Source organism: Rissa tridactyla, chromosome 3, assembly GCF_028500815.1.
Source record: "Rissa tridactyla isolate bRisTri1 chromosome 3, bRisTri1.patW.cur.20221130, whole genome shotgun sequence".
In the NCBI taxonomy this organism is placed as follows: Eukaryota; Metazoa; Chordata; class Aves; order Charadriiformes; family Laridae; genus Rissa; species Rissa tridactyla.
In genome coordinates, this window is record NC_071468.1 from 60,355,315 (window position 1) to 60,372,978 (window position 17,664).

A 17,664-nucleotide genomic window follows, 5' to 3' on the forward strand; every position below is an offset into this window, starting at 1 on the left:
AATAGGATATGAAGTGTAGCAATAGACCAGCTGTTTTTGATGATGGTGTTTGTAGTATCAGCGACAGGCTGAGGTCGAATGCCCTTCTAGAGAATCCTGCCCTGGCTAGGGCAGAAACCATGTCTCCTGGGGAGAATAGGTGTGAGCAAGCCAAAATGGAAACAAGGGGAAGCTCCAAGCTGTTCCTTCTCTCACACCATTTAGATTTATGCAAGATTGAATAGCTGAAAACATAAATTTTTTTAAAAAATTTACATGCATCTCTAAATAAGATTTGATATGCCTTCAATATTTTTCATAGACTAAGGTGTCATCTGAAACCCATTTCCCAAACAAAACAGGCTTGAAATATGGAAAACTTTGCACTCTTCTATGAAGAGAGCCGGTCCTTTTTTAAAGAATTTGAAGGAGCTATCAAATAGCAACTATTTCTGTGCTTGCTTAACTGCAGATGTTGCTCTTAAGTAACTGTTTTACAGTGGCACGTTCTTAATAGCTGTGTAAGACATTCGTATATTTTCTTTAAGATCTCTAAAGCAGTTTTATTGGATCCACCTAATAATAACTATCATGAATTTGCTAGCTTTTACTGATGCTTCAGTGGGATTTTCTGATGACATTGTAGATATGCTAGCCTTTGGAAATCTGAGGAGTTTATAGAGAGCGTAACTTAAGCTGTAGTGGGTGCTTTGCTACCTGTATAGTGCAGAAGCCCCCGCCTTTGTACTGACTGGTCTTTCAGATTGTATTGACCTAAATGGAGTTGAAGGCTCTGAACACACTCATCAGTCCTGGGAGGTGAGGTATTCTTGAGGTAAAAGATGAAAGCAGGTGAAGGATGAAGGGGCCTTTGAAAATTACATACAGTGTGTTAAAAAATTGCTCAGGCTTTTTAGGTTTCAACTGAGTAATTTCCTGTGAAATTGCAGTTGGTAAGGAAATAAAATATGATTATGCCTATCTCTGTCTCTTTTGTTTCCACAGGAAACCAATCTTTTTTTTTTCTTTTTTAACACTGCTTCTGTGAAGTGCTTTGTCCTTTTGGTGTCTGTTGAAGGGTTTCACAAAAAAATAGAAGAGAATGCATACTGTTTTTAAATACAAATCATCACCTCCTGCTCTTTTTTGTGTGAAATTAACTTAATTGGAGCAAGCTGTATGTAAAGTAATTTCCCGCATCAACAAAAATACATTGTCACTATGTATTTTAAAATAATGATCCAGCAGTGCAGATAGTTGGTCAGATTCTCAGATGAGGTCCATCAGTGAAACATCAGTAACTGCTTTGGGAAAGATTTACCCTTCTGTCCTAGTGTCTAGAGCTTCTGTCTAGAGGCTAGCTGTATGTATTTAGTTCAGATTAAGTTTGAAACACTTGAACCGGTTTTCATATACACGTCTCTAATATTTGGTGTACCGTAAGTGGAACTCTCTTACCTTTCTTGTAATACACACTAGACACTAGGCAGTAGTATTAAAACTGAATATGGTGTGTAAGGTGAATTAGATTGAATAATAATTTTCTTTTTCTGGTTTGCTGCAAAGTATATTAAAATTATTTTCTATTTTAGTGGAAGTTTTACAAAAGTGAAGGTCACAGAATATACCCAAAACACAGTTGTGATTCTGTTTTAATTTCATACTTCTCGTATATTTGTACATTAATATCATCAGTTTGGGGCAAAAATTTTTAGTGCATTGAGCTGGAAATAATATATATCTTTAATGTTTGTGTGTATTAACAAAGGTGATAGCATTATTGGGTATTAAACCATTTATCAAGACTTAACAGACATAGGTAATTGATAGAAGTGACTCTTAGAGAGCATCTTCCCCTCTTTCCTCTGAGGCTTCTGATGTTTTGTCTTTTCAGTAAGATTAGATTAGAAAGGGGCACTTCTGTCTCAACCAGTGTGACTTTTCCAATCATGGGACCTGTAGGCCTGTGTTCAAAACTAACTTAAGCTTCTTTATTGGTTGTTTTACATTGACTGTACAGAAAATGTGATGGTACATGGCTGAGTGTTAATGGACAATATGGTGAGACCGTCTGAAGAACATGACTGTCTTAAAACCTCTCCTCTATCTGAATTAGTGCATGAAAAGTCTGAGTATAGGAAAATGTGGTCTTCACATACTATTTGAAATGTCTTGAAGAGGTGAGGAGAAGAGATAATAACATGTATTCTTTTTTTCCCTAGGTCTGAAAATCCCAAGTCTACAAGATCAAATAAAACACACACCCCACAAGCCCCCACCCCCGCTCCTTTATGCCATCTCTTAGTGAATTGTCTCTCCATCTGGTGACAATTAAGCCCTATCTGGGACCTTGCTGCAAGGTCTCATCTCTTTTGGAACCACTCTCAGCAAAAGAAGAAAAGAACAAGAAGTTCTTTCATGTGAAAAAGACAAGACTGCAGTGACCTTGCTAACTGTTCATATTCCCTGGGTAGCAGAGACACTTAAATGATGACTTGTGTGAGGACAGACACGGTTATTTTTCTCTTCAAGTATATGACACAGTGAAACATATCACCAATCAAGTCAGAGCACAGGCACTTAGGACACACTCAGACCACATTATACTCTATAGAGTAGTATCCATTGTTCTGGATGTAGTAGGACCATAGGACAGGAGTCTACAAAACAAGTAAGGTTGGTGAACATGGCCTGTGAATTTAATCTGAACTTCCTTAAGGGACTGGAGCGAGAGGCTGTTCTGGAAGTCCTGTACCGTGACCAGATGGTGAGAAAAACAGAGGAGGAAAGAATAAGGTATCTGCTGTTCCCCTATTCCTGTATTTCTGTTCCTTTTTTCTCAGAAGTATTCTTCTTCCTCTTTGCTGTCCTTTCAAATGTATTCCTTTTTTTTTTTTAACTTCTTGTTAGCTGTTGCCTTTTTATTCTTTGTGAAAACTAAGGGTTATCCAGAGCTTCTTGGATTTACTATTACTAATGACTAATCTACAGTAAAGATGAGCAAATACTGGTCAGTGAATAATCTACTTGATGAATTTTACTTCTAGCCTTCATAGAAAGTTCAGCTGCTGCCTGTATTTTTCCTATGAAGAATTTATGGCATTCTCATCGTGTTCCTATGTATGCCTATAAAGTTCTGGTAACACAGAACATGTTTGGGTCTTTGGCTGGCTCATGTAACTTATGTTGTGCCAAAACTGGAGTTAAGAATCATTGGATACCTCTTCATTTTGCTGAATCTGTCACTGTCCCTTCTCACATACAACAGGTAGCAAGCGCGCCACACTGCCTTGGAGGTTGTTGCTAGTGTTAATAGGTGTCATTCGTTAGGAAAAGGATTCTATTTAATTATCTCTGAGTGTGTCAGTTGTGAAGGATAAGGGATAATCCTCCAGCATTTTATTTGCTTTGTATCAGGGCTAAGGCAAGGATTTCCTTGCAGCTTGTACCCTGCTTTGTCACATTGTAAAACAGGGTATTTGTGTTGCTAAATTAGAAATTTTTAGTCTCTTAAATGTCGAAACTTAAACTTTGTTTACAGCAAACATTTATGTAGGTATTCCTGGACATATTAAATGAGTGTGAAAAGTATGTAAAGGGTTATAAAGAAAGTCCAAATGGGTTAGAAAATCCCTGACAACTGTTGATGAGGTAGCGAACAATTAAAAACATAGATCTTGATTATTGGCATGTGTAATGGAAGCGAAGGTAATGAAAGGGAGAGGCTTTGATATTTTGGTCTGATATGGTTTTTATTTAACTTCCAGATGATGCATTTGTTATGGTTATTCTTACTTGATAGGGGGTTTGATTCTTGGATAAATAAGATAAAAAACATCATCAAATGAAAGAGAGCACCATAAAGTCTCAGGTTTTGTATGTGAATATATAATCACTTGCACGCACAATTGCGGTGCCCTGCCCTGGGCATGCATAACTGACATGAACAGAACCCCATTTGTACTAGACGGTTATTCTGTATGCACAGTTGTGGTTGTGTATACAGTCACAGTGCAAAAATGCTGTGTGTAGACACTTTCAGACAGTGCTCAGGTGAGGTCAAACTTGTGACTTACATGAGGGTTTTGGTCTATTTTATCTTTTTTTCCTTTTTTTTTTTTTTTTAACCTGGGGGATTAGAAAACTGAACCTGCAGCTGCAGCAGCTTCGGTGGAAAGGGGCAAGAAATGTAAGCCATGAATACCAGGAGAGATGTTGCGCTCGCTGTCAGAAATCACTGGGGTTATTGATGAACAGAGGCGCAGTATGCAACGGGTGCAGTCATCGAGTGTGCTCTGAATGCCGTGTCTGCCTGAATCCCTGCCTTTGGAAATGCACTGTTTGTTATGCTCACGGGTAAGAAATTTTACTGGTTTGGGTAAGTGCTGTTTTACAATAGTTATCCAGTGAATGCACGCTGGTTTTGTGTGTATCTGTTGCTTAAACTATTAATGAAACAAAGCCTCTGGCACAATAAAAATGTTGGATGAAGTCCTGGTAGCAATGAAATTGATGGGAATTTTATGTTCTACTTCATGTAGTCAGAATTTCCCTTCCTGTATTTAGCAAAATGGATCTTCAAGGTAAGTCAGAGTGACAAAAATGATAACGGGAAAGCTAACAGTTGTTAGTTTCTGAATTGTAGATAGAACTCCTTCCCCTGACTCCATATGGAACCAGTGCATCACAACAAGTTGCTGAAGGTGCTGTGGTTTTGGTTAGTATAGCCAATTTCTTGTCAATTTCCTAATCATGAGGTTTTTGCCTCATACTATAGGAGTGAGGAACCTGGATTGATGAATAATTTGAAGTCATGTTTTTTATATATTTAAAAAGCAAAAAGCTTTAATAACATTATCAGGAATTGTTTAAATGAGGTCAGAAATCAAAATTTATTTACTCTTAGTTGTTTTCTTCTTTTACTGTGTCACCTTGCTTTTTTTCATTTTCCAGGAAATGGGAAACAATCTTTTACTGTATTGATATAATTTTTACATCAAAAGATTCCATCATAGTCCCTCCTATTTATCGGAATCTTTCTAAACCAAATTGGTGAAAAATAATATTATGTAGGCAAAGAAAGACAGTTTTGAAAATGAATCAAGAGCTCTGCTGGATGATATATAACCCTGTACAAAGGGTGAGGATTTGGATTAAATTTTACTTTATGCCAACACAAGATTAACGCACCACTTCACTCCCTCTTAAGATGCCAAAATGAGATTTAAATAATGCCTGAGAAATGTAAGGCAAGGTATTGGGCTTAACCTAAATGATTTTCTACTACTAGTTTGAAGTTTCTATAGTTTGGAAGAGACTATAAACTATCACTAAAAATCTGTTCTCCAAATCCTCAGTTTATTTTGTGATTTATACATAAAATAGACAGATTAGCTCCATCTATATTTGATATAAAGCAGTTACTAAATTTTGATGCATATATTTCCCTATCTTGTGCTTCACACGGTAAGCACTAAAAGGAAAGGTTAAAAAATTAACTTTCAGTATTCCCCTCTAGATACCTCCCTCCACTTCCTCTTCTTTTAAATTGGTCTCCAGTTATTTTGTGGCCACAGTGGAAATCCCCTAACGGAGTAGCTAGTTGTTAAGCTGCCTTGTATAGTGCTGCACACCCTTAATTATTTCATAAGCTTGTCCAGATATTTTATGGTAAAACCAGGAAAGCATTATTTAAAAGAAATAAAAGACATTTTTACTTTTTCTTGAGGAAATTACTTTTTTTGTCTTGCCAATATAGAGGAATTCTTCAGCTGTCATTGATGTTCTCTTTATAGCAGAGAGACAGCACGTTTGATCTGGTTTAGTCACGATGCAAAGTCCATTAAAATAGGTCAGACTTCTTCCGTTCCCTTCAGCGAGCTTTTCATCAAGGCTGCAAATGTGAAGAAGGGTAGGGAGCGCAGCAGTGTGGTAAATGTTACTCAGTGCATTTTGTTTACCCCAGTGAGGGGAAAAATAGGATGACTAAGAAATGTAAGAGCTTATTTTCAAGTCCAGAGCAACCACAATTTTGAGATTTGGTTACCAGTAGCGTATTTTTTTCCTCAACAAAACATTATCAGCAGCAGCACTAGGAGATTCTCACGTAGACACTAGGGTCATATTTGTAACGAACGTGCTTAAGTGCCTCAGTGGAAGAACTGGGATAGGTGAATGTTTGTTGTTTACAAAATAAGAAATTTAAAAAGACTTGTGAACTGACAAAGTTTGTATTCCTCACATGGAAGAGGCATCTCTTATGTGAATGGAGTTGGTATAGTGTGTTTTTTAAAGGAGTCTTTTCTTCTAGGTGTCTAGACAGACATTTGGTTTGAAGAAGGTTAGCCTATTTTACTTGACAAGGATAGTTGTTTATCAGCTTCGTTGTCATACTTTTGCTCATAGCTTAGCTTAATACACTCTTTAGCCTGAAAAAAAAAAAAAAAGAAAAAAAAAGTGTATTTCCAGATCTCCAGATCTTTTTTCATCTTGTTAGTGGTCTCATCATCACATGAGCCTGTGCAGAACTGGAGATTAAACTCTGGCGTGATAACCATGGGTAGTGTGAAGAACATAAGGGGAAGGCTGGAGATGAGAACTGAGGCACTACCAATGCAGAGCCCTTGAAGATCTAGTGCAGCCAAAGATTTCAGACATTTATTAGTTAATAGGTCTCTGCCCAAAGTAAATAAGTATCCCGTCTCAAAGTTATTTTAACCTAATTTTCAAACTCCTCTGTGTTCAGTTCTGCTCAAGGATCAATGGTTAGGCATGAAAATAAATAGTGTGATCTACACAGGTAGTGAATTTTTTTTAATATTCTGCATTGCTACTTACAAAGGTATATTTTAAATGCCTTAAAATCGAGCCACAGAAAAAACAAACAGCATGCTATCTGTAGTTTGTCTGTCTTACCATAGAGTAAGGTGAGGTGTGAAATGGCAGACCCAGGGGTTTTGTTGCGTGGCCTTTGGTGGATATCAGCATAGCTCTTGTGTTTAGAGATTTTTCTTTCTTAAGGAGGCAAGCCTTACATGAATTTACTGTCTCTATGTTGTTGCCGTTTGCAAGCAAGTTTGGCAGTGGGAATGGTAATAAAGAGATTAATTTCATAGAAGGAAAACGAACTACTGGGTAGAGAAGGAAGTTTATCGGTGCCTGCACAGAGGAAATTTGTGCAGTGGGACTTCATCCTATAATAAGCATCAGAAAATCCACAAGGAACAGAGATATTATACATGCCCTAAAAATTAGTAAAACATTTAGATGAGAATTTGGAACCTGAAGACTCCAGAGAATCTTCTCCTCAGTTGGAGAATTTTTTGCCTCTTTAATAACGGATGAGTTCAGATTGCAGACTTCATGTAATTCAGTTGGAGACAACAAAACGCAAGAGTCAAATCTGCTGAAAATCTGCCCTTGACAGAGCTATTTAGTCTGATATCATTTTATGCTTGTTAATCATTACTTTTCTCATCCTGTGATCCGGGTGCCTGTGTATGACATGGACATCATTGATGTTAACCTCCACAAAATGGAGACAGATGGGCCATGAAGCTATCACACTATCAGGGTTGTGGAGCTCAGTGTTCCCTGGTAGCCATCCCAAGTTCTGCTTGGGAGCGTATCCACTATCACTGACTTTCCCTGCTTCTCAGAGTAGGCTGCAGCTGTAAGCAGTGGTGTCAGCAGAAGTGCCTGGGGCTGTTACGCAGGTTGGTTGTGTAAACTGGAATGGACCCAGAACTCCTGGCTTCAGAGCAATGCCTAGAGCAGTATATATTGTTTTCCATGGGCATTCCTACATAGCAAAAAGGAAAAAAAATAATGGAGGGGAGGAATCCTTTGCTTACAGACCCACAGCAAAATCGGTCGATGGAGCGAGCAGTCATGAAATCCTAGTTTTATGGCAGGATTAAGAAGGATTGTTGGATTGCTAAATGGTTATCAAACACTTGAAATGCACTTTGGAAAAGTTGATTCAAATGTCTTTTGCCTGTTTTTCAGAGATGTTAAAGTAAAGGCTGGTGAATGGTTCTTTGAGGAGCGAGCAAAGAAATATCCAGGTGAAGGTAATTGCTGGAACAGACCATAAACTGCTGTGTAACGTGTAGTCCTCCAAGTGAAACACAGAATGTAGTCTGCCACTGTATTTAATGTTTCTTCCACTTGGTGAGAGATTTGTCAGAAATTATCATGCAGTGCATTTGTCTATGCACTAAATAAAACATGAACATAACCTAGCAGAATGTGTTTAAAAGTATAATTTATTTTTTATGAGTAATAAGAATAAGAAAATTGCTGGTCATATCAATTTGAATTAATGAGCGTGTAAGGCTTCTAAGAAATACAATGACATGAAATAAACATAGAAATGTTAAAATACATGTGCAGGAAGGAAATGATCTGGCATCCATGGTTTGTCGAAGTTAAAACTTCAGTTGTTTTCACTGAGAAAACTCTAAAGCTTAAAAAAATGACAGAATGGAATAAAGACAAACGTGTATAGCTATAAATCAACAGTGAGCTAAATGCTTTCTGTTTCTTTACTTTCAGCCAGCTGCGGCATTGCCTTGTGTTCAGTCTTTTCAGTGCAATTAAAAATACAAAACCGTAAAAGAAGTTACAGATGATGTGGATGGATTGCCCTATGGGCAATGTGTTTCACCAGTGAAGGGGCTGTTAGTCTTCGTTTTCACCTACAATGACTAATAAGGTGGAGAGGATTTCCTTCCTCTTTCCCATGAAGCAACAGTTCAGATAGGCAACTATTTCACTTTGTGCCTGACTGTAGCTAAATGTTAGTTTCATTTCCAGTATCTGCATGGTATCTAGATTTAAAAATAGCTGGTAAAAAGGAATGCACTGTAGCTGTTGTTCTCAGGCACCGAATCTGATATTGCAAGATACTAACTGTCCCTCTTTTCAGTAAAATAATTGAGTTCTCACCTTGCATTATCAAAGCTTTGTGGGTGCTTGAAGCGTTTTCCTGAATTAGTCTAACAGTAATAATGTTGAAGTCACAAAGATCTAAAGGATATATAGATTATAAGCCTGCAGGGAAGAATATGTTTTGTTCAGTTCCTTTGATTAGACCAACAGATATGATTAAAGGGGTTAAAAAATGGCAGACTTTTAAAACAGCAGCCGCAGTGGTTATGTATCCTTCAAGCTCGGAGACACAGTGCCCTCTTCTGGTTTGAGAATATAACACAAGTGAAGTATTCACTGTAAAGTAAGTTTAACTGAAAACGTACACATTACAGTGAAGTTTTCTCATGTTGCAGAGTAAAAAAAAAAGTTGCATCAATATGCTTTTCATTAATTTTGTATAGCTTATACATAAAGAAAAAATACTATTTTCATAAAAGTGGTAGATTGTCTTACTGACTAATAAACTAAAAATCTAAGAAATCATATAATGCTGCAATAAATCAAGATACCAAATATTACTTAGTAATAGCAGAGCATTAAGTCTGGAGTTCTGATTGAAATTTGTAACATCAAAAAAAGATTATTATTTCTACCACCACCAAGATCTGCTACTTATATGTAAGTAAAATGTTATAATTAATAACATCTTCAGCAAAGCATAGATCCCATGCTGCTTTCTGTATTAGGAATGATTAGTGGCTAAAGCCACTCCAGGCATTTTCAGTTGGCCATTTGTTACTTGCATCTAGCCCTTCTTCCTGTTGGCACTCACTCAGGAGCAAACTGCATTTTTATGAGTCTTCATTGTTTGTGCCTGGTGGAGCGATTGCTCCTTGGTGTTCTTTACATCATGTGTCTGCTCACCTGAGGAACGTGACATGGTTGAGGTTTCCCCACAGGGATGGCCCTAGCAAAGGGTTTTGCTCCTGGTTGTGAGCTAGTCATGTGTTTTCATGACTGTTCAGGTCTCTAGTAGGAAAAGTGAAAAGAATTTTTCATAAGATGCAAGAGATGACCATGTGCCTGCTCTTGTACGCATTTTCAAGCTCTCCATAGTGTTTGACTTTTATGGTTGAAGTATTTAGTGCAGTAGGCCCAGGCACTACCTACCTTCTGGACCTCAGGAGGCTGAGAGCACTTAGTAACCTCTAGGAAAGGGCCTGTTAGCATCTGTACATGGTTGTCCTCAGCATTTGTGAAGAGCTCATCTGAACGTGTCACTTGCGAGAGGTGAAGGTGAAATCATGATGGTGTTTGTGATACAGGAGAGACTTGTGTGTTGCTTGGCTTGTATGCGGATACATCCGTGGGGATTGATTTCACTCCTGGCTTGCATGTGCATGAGCTTCTGTAAACACAGGCCAGTTCCTGAAAAGGCACTGATTTTAAAATGTATTATACAGGTGTAACTGCTGTTGTTGCTAAATGACCTTTGGGTGTTATTTTATTTCTCCTTCACAGGCAGACATGAAACAGTTGGTGCAAAGCTCTTGAAATCTTATCAGAAACTGAGGTAAGACTCATAAAAGGACAAATGGTCCTAGGACACCGAGACTTTGTATAGGCCATATATTGTGTGTTATAAACCAGCCAGCAGACAGTATTTTTTTTATTATGAAAAACAAATTTAAATATTTCTGGAGTACAGATGATAAAAGCATAGAAGAAAATGCCACTTCTGTCTCTCGGCAATCCATAGAAAGAGTCTCAAGTACAAAAAAGAGTACTATGTTTAGAGTAATAGTTTCTTATTTTGTTGAAGGAATATGCGTTATTTTTGTTATATCTGTGTATTTTTTTTGCATACCTCTTCACACCGTTGTCTTTCAAATTTACACACTACTTGTAAATGGTCAGAGATTAGAATTATTTACTAGGTGTAATAGCAATAGCATTATTTGCTCAATGGGAGATGTTGCTGATTTGATTGGTTTGGAATAAATAATAGACAAGAAGCTCTGTATGCTGTAAAACGTGCTCACTTATCAAAACTTAAAACAAGTAAAAAATCCAGTTTACACTGAATAAATACTTTGACTTGAGGCCTAAGCATGCCCATACTGAAGTTATTATCAGTGATATATCATGAAATAACAGTTGTCTTAAACTATATTGTATAAAAGAAACCCTCTTCCTTAAAAAAATAAAAAGTAAAATAAGATACAAAGAGGGGGCTTCAATTTTATTATAATTATCTGGTGAGGCATAGCTGCATAAGACAGAAACTTATAGTCAGCTAGATACGATCTTAACCAGGGCTACATAAGGACTTGTGTTTACCGAGATGTGGTAAAAGTAAAAGAGAATCAAAACGGAAGTTAACTGCCTGCCTTTAGGGTCCGTGATTGTGCCGTGATAACAGAATCAGTCAGATAATGGTCAAATTTTTTTTCACAGACCAGGGCTATTTGCAACAGATGAAATGGCTGGAATGCTGTGAAGGGGCTCTAACAGCTCTAGCCCCAGGCAAGGAAGGATCCTTTTAGTATTGTAAATAAAGATGACTGTTTTCTGAAAACATCCCTGAAACTGAGAATGAGGTGTGTTACACAGGAATTGTGGTTTAACACTTGGGACACAGATTGTAATATTGCCAGCCATATAGAAATCTGGGAAGCCTGTCCTAAATTAGGTCTTCGGGATTGTTTTAAATTAGTAATTCTGCCTAGAGCAACCCAAGATTGAGAAGATAGAAAGGTGGTCCTAATTCTTACAGACAGGCAATAAGCCTGTGCTGCAACTCTTAAACACACAGGATCTCAACCAAGATCTTTAGGTTGCAGGAAAGACGGATAATAAAGATACTGTGCATGAATATGGTTTATTTATCCATCTATTAGCATAATACATTAATTGTTGCACTCTTTATTGTCTCTTAAATTTCTAGTAAAATTTCTGTCGTACCTCCAACTCCACCTCCTTTCACAGAATCCGCAGCAGGAAGCAACATGGCAGTAAATGTATGTATCTGCATAATATACACATACACGCTCCTCTTAGGGTGTCATTCGTATGAAAAGGCCAGCCACAGGAATGCAGTAAATAGCAACTGCTGTAGCATCATATTGCAATATAAATGCTGCTTTGTGTTCCTTTGTTATTTTTTTAATGCTGCATTGGTAGTAGGAGAGAAAGGCCAGACTCTATCATGAGGGATGTTTTCAATTAGTTTTCAGTTCTTGAGTTTTTTTTTTATTAGGCAGTAGAATACTGCACCTGGTTTTTGATGCCTTGCTACGTAAGGCTGGACTGAGATCTCCTAAGCTCCCCTCCAGCCTGAAGGATCCCATGATCCTATGATACTCAATAGTCGTTTATAAAGCGATCATTCCATGCGTTACTTTCATTACTGAATGAAAAGTGGTGAATTTGATGATTGCCTTTGCATTACAGTTTCTAGTGGACAGAATAGTAGGACATGGCTCATAACTCATTGAAATTGCACTAAATTACGATTGCAGTTCATTTTGGACTGGGGCATCAGGCCCTGGTTTTGAAGCACGTTGCAATTATGTAAACATTCTAATACGTGCTTACCTGGAGTTTGATGAAAACTCTTGATTCAGAGGCACAGGACCATCTGTAGTGGATAAGACTTTTCTACTTGAAGTATTAAATACGTTACAACAAATCAGTGATGTAATTAGTTGTATTTATGAAATTGCTATGTGATCTTTCTATAAGGAGTTCCACTTATATGTCAAAAAGTATGGAACTGAAAAGATTATTTTCCATCTTCAAGCATCAGTGTGATAGTTTCCAACTGTGTCAACATATGTCCTCAGATGCATTTGTCGATAGAAGTGAGCAAAGGGCTGCAGCCTTACCATCTGATTGTTATGTGGTCTGTAGATACGTGATCATGGAAACTTTAAAACAGCAAATATTTTGTGTTTTCTTACTTTTGGCATCTCCCATTTGCAGGAACTCAGACAGTCTAAAAGTTTTAATAAATCTGTGGAAAACTTGTTTTTGTCTCTCACAACACATATAAAAAGTAAGTAACTTTCACTGCTTTGTTATTCTAGAGTAATGTAGTCAAATGTTTCAATTTTTTGTCCAAATTGTTGGCCAAAAAATAGTGATAAACAAAAGGTATTGAGTAATGGCTGAAATGACTAATGCCAAGACTAAGCCAACCTGAAAAATAGTACACTAAGTCTAATTTTCCTTCAGTAATCTGCTGGTTGTTTAACAAGCTGGTGATACCAACACAGAATGACTTTTTTATAAAGATGTGAAACGACTGTATTTTTTAAAATATAAATTATATGTCATGTTAGCACAGAGTAATAATCACTTTCTACTGTAGTGATCTTGGTGTGATCTATCTGACTGAACCCCAACTGACCCCATCAAAGAACCTGTCATGTAGTGGAAGTAGAGTTTATTTTCATTCCCTGGCAGTTTTCAAGAGGACTTCCTTCCTCTTTCTCAGTCCATCTAGTTGTGTGGTTTTTTTCAGTGCAAACTTCTGAGCCACCCAGTCCTAACAACTTTTCTTGCATTCTGATACTTTTGGTTCCTTCCATTCACTTTACGCTGCCTGCTATTGTTTAGGGTGCAGACTGTGTATGCCCCTCTAAGGCTAACTACACTGGGGACAGCCTGTCTTTGTGAAGAACAGATTAAAGGCATCAGTGACCAGAGGAAAACAACTTCTGAGTCTCATGAAGATTTCAGGGGCTTGCAGATTTGCATGTATTTGAACAACCCTTAGTGTTTTCTTACTAGCATCATCTTAGACAACACCAAATATGAGATTAAACTTGAATAAATTTGGCTTTAGTGCCTTTCTGCCTTTCCCCCTAATTCTTGTCTTAGCTCTGGTTTGGTCTTTCCTCTAACTTCTTCCACCCATCCTAAAGGCGTATTCTTCTTTAAGTACAAAAATTTAATGTTGTGTTTGTGTGAACACATACTAAATCTATGCAGACAGACAATGGCTCTCTCTCCTGAAGAGAAGTGTAGTGTAGGGTGGCATAGGATTCTTTGTTACTGGAAGCTGGTAGCTGAGACAGCACAGAATTGGATGCAAAGTAATTTATTCTGCTTTCTGTTAGTTTGAAGCCTGGTCATATCCCACAGTTACTGGTAAACACTGTCAGGACTGCAGCAAGCTAATTTAGTAGTTTGCTGCTACCAAACGGAAGGACCTACTCCTCCCACGTCTTTCTTCCCTCCCTGTTTCTGGCCTTATGCTGCCTTCACTTCACTTGAATTACCACTAGTGTCTCTGGACCCCTCTGGAAACTGATTTAGATAATTAAAAGGGCAGAACATTAACCCAGACAAAACACACAGGTACTTTTCTGCTGGTTTAGTGAGTTAAATAGGCTCAAGGTACGGTCTATATGTTGGAGACTGCACAACAGAGGGTGCTGGGCCATGTATCTAGGAGCCAGGGATTGATGAGGGAAGAGCTGTGGTTGCAGAGGGTGATGGCAGCAAGTTGTTAGCTCAGTTCAGCTGTATGTGAAACCCCACTTAGGTGCTATCATCGGGTAGAACCTTTTAATTTCTGAGAAAATAACAGGCTGTTGCAGTCACCGAAGTCAATAATTAAAAAGCATAGGAAGTTTTATAGAGAGAAAAAGTTGGGCTTCTTGACTTAAGAAAACAGCTCTTTCAGGCAACATGGCCTCTTAATGAAGCCTGGTACTGTGCTGATAAATGCTTTCGGTCACGAGTGTCTAAAGTTAGTACTCTATATCTTATCTAGATAAAAATGTCCTGGTTTGCAGAGGTATTTAATACACCCAGCTCTTGTGTATTGCAGTAAATAAACCTGGAGAACCTCGTTATGTCTCTGATTCTATCACTGGAGCCAGTGTGCGTGTGTGTGTCTGAGAGCAGTGGGAACAAAGGACTAGCGCGCGCAGCACAATGCTGCCATTGTACAGTCTGCTCTTTATGCTGTTACCTCCTGTTCCAACATGGTTTGGCAGCAACAGGAGATTATAATCCAATGGTTACCATTTGGTGAATGTAAAATGAGTTGGTAGTTGCAGTTTTATTTGCAGTGCAAAATTGTCCCTTGCACTGGAGGTAGTGTCCATCTTACTGACCGTTTGGGTAGAGAAGTCAAAGGAGGAATAGACAAGAAACTGAAAATATTTTTTTTTTTCTCACAGTAACCTGCACTGTAACCTGTTCATTTTAAGAGAGTGTGAGGCAAGCTAGTGTTTCTGCTTCTACTGCTGGTCAAGCTACTCAGATTCTATCTACTCCATTAGATCTCTCACTCCAGTCTCCTTTATGATCTCTGATCTCACTGTGTATTTTAAAAACCCGGTTTCATTTACAGTCCAAGATGACTTAATTGAGCTTGCCTATGAGCATGTCACATGATGCCTTAATGGTGTACACAGAGTACAGTAAACATCTGAGGACTGATTGCTGCTAAGAGCAAAACTAACCCAAAGTGGCTTTAAAAATCACACTTAAGCGTGCCATTGTTTTTGAATACCCTAATGACATATTGTCTGCTGTCTGAGGTTCCTCCACAGAGGCTCATGTTGTGAGAGAAATATTTATTTCTTCTGTATGAATTAAACATACGATAGCTATTTCATGTACCACTTATAAGTTGTTAATTCTTCATGAGAGTCTGTCTGGGATTTACAACAAAGTGTCTGCTGCTAAGCCTGCTAGTTTTCAGCTTCAGAAATCATGGATTAGTGCTGCCCTTCACTTTAAGTGAAGTTCTGACTGTACCCTGAGGAATAAGAAGCAAAAAGTGGTGCACTAAATGTCCAATTGTCCTATAGATTTATTTGACAATAAACTAGATGTTACTGAAGTGCTAATTCAATATGCTTATCCATATGAGTAATGTTATTGAAGTCAATGGGGGCTACTCATGTTCTTAAAATTGTATGTGTTTTGGGACCAGAGTATGTAATATCTCTCCTTTCATCCGTATTTTGGATAAATGTCTAAATATTTTCCAATATGCTCTGCTTTCTAATTTCCACGGTCATGTCACTTTATGTTGTTATAATGATCTTGCTTTTATCCTGAACCAAACCAAACTGCTTTATGAATCAGACTGTATATAGGAATTGTAGTAGCTACTTCTGCAAGGAAACTGTATTTGATAGCATACAAGAATTCCTTGCAGCAGCTATAATGATAGGAAGCAAGGAATATAATTTCCAGTTGAAACAGCAGGAAAGATTTAGGTAGGCAAAATATAATTATACAAATTGGGACAAGCATTTACCTTCCCATCTGTTTCGTACCCTTAGGAGATCAATACTAAAATTCCAGGATGAAAATTTGAAAGCTACAAAATTAGCCTATAAATCTTGGATTTGCAAGGATTACTTGCAACATTTGTTATAGTGACTTCTCTCTTTATTTTCACTTCAGAAATCTCTAAGTCCCAGAATGATATGGCTGACAGACGTCTCCTAACCACAGATTATGGGCAGAACATGGAAAGAAGGAAGCAAAGAAGGAGCCAGTCTGACACTGCCATCAACATTACAAGCAGGGTATCCATATTATTATACACAGTCTCTAACTGTAAGGGCTGTTTCAGGAATGGAATATATTTGTAAGAATAATGACTTACATAGTGGAATTTGACTTTTATTATATGAGCAGGGCTTAGCTGACATTCACTGACTGTGGCCAGAACTCTGATTCTTCACAAGGTTTTTGACTGAGTCTGCACACTTGATCTCAGCCCAGAGCTGAAATGTTAGACTGAGATTTTACAAAGACCCTCACATAGGGAGGGAGAGGTTGGGTTCTTTTGCTCTCAGATGCTCACAGTCTCTCTTGGGGCTGATTGATGTCTGCTCTGTGTGATTATTGGACTGCAGGGAGATGCTCGGTCTCTTGTCCTCCTCCTGCCCCTCTTGCTGCTGAACAGGACCAAGCTATGACCATCCAAAACCCATCCTGACACTTTCTGAGCACTTTTGATTTGGCAAGGAGAAAATGTTGACTGCTGTTAGTTGTTGGGCAGCTTCCCTTTTCCTTTTGCTTTGGTTACAGTCTCTAGCTTTCAGTGTTTTCTTGAGAAGTCTGAGAAAAATCCAGTCATCTGTTTTTCCACAAATTGTGCAGGGCTAAAGGTGATGTCACACATCTGCTTTAAAGTAACACTGAAGATTTTGCTTTACAAAATCTGCTTTACACTTCACTTTAACCTCTCAAGTGACTGAACTTTGTCCATACTCAGTTTTCCATATAATGGGTGCTTACTGAATCACCTTGTTCATCTGAATGAGGTAAATGCGGTCTGCTAAGTGCCTGAATTAGATGCTGAGAAAAGCTTTTGCTTTGGGCCAGACCTCATGGCAAATATTACAGCTCCCTTGGTGCACAATTTTCAACTTCCTCTGAAGTGTTAGGTGTTGATAAATGGAAGAGACAGGAGGTCAGACCACATGGACTAGTGGTTTGAATTGGCCCAGCAAGGTCTGTGAACTCTGTGAAAGTAGTTCTGGTATTTTTGTATGCAATTATTTTATAAACAAAATTGGCAAACAGTTACTAACTACCTGAGTGCTGTTTTCACTGTGGCAAACCACACTTCAGTGTTACTTTATTCCATTGGCAGAGCACTGCTCTTTTAATGCATTGAAAAACATCAGAGTTGGAGATAATATGAACTTAAACTGCTTCATTGCATGCTGATCACATACAGCCTGTCATATTTAAAAGATGGATATGGATTCTTTAGCTTGAGAAATGTGTTAGTAGGAGATTCCAAATTATTTGTGTGGGTTTTTAATT

General features: G+C 38.0%; 1 protein-coding gene across 2 annotated transcripts in view; it reads left to right on the top strand.

The window, feature by feature from the left end:
* SYTL3 (synaptotagmin like 3) overlaps positions 1-17,664 on the top strand; it is a 34,184-nt gene that overhangs the window by 2,073 nt on the left and 14,447 nt on the right. Inside the window, exons 2-8 of one of the 2 annotated variants that reach the window (XM_054194929.1) lie at positions 2,202-2,775; positions 4,120-4,335; positions 7,987-8,045; positions 10,375-10,426; positions 11,801-11,873; positions 12,838-12,910; positions 16,288-16,412. In XM_054194929.1, the coding sequence (XP_054050904.1) occupies positions 2,666-2,775; positions 4,120-4,335; positions 7,987-8,045; positions 10,375-10,426; positions 11,801-11,873; positions 12,838-12,910; positions 16,288-16,412 (708 nt within the window). In that variant the 5' untranslated portion in view covers positions 2,202-2,665. Of the gene's footprint in view, positions 1-2,201; positions 2,776-4,119; positions 4,336-7,986; positions 8,052-10,374; positions 10,427-11,800; positions 11,874-12,837; positions 12,911-16,287; positions 16,413-17,664 lie in introns of both variants that reach the window. The other variant, XM_054194928.1, reaches the window with a different exon arrangement.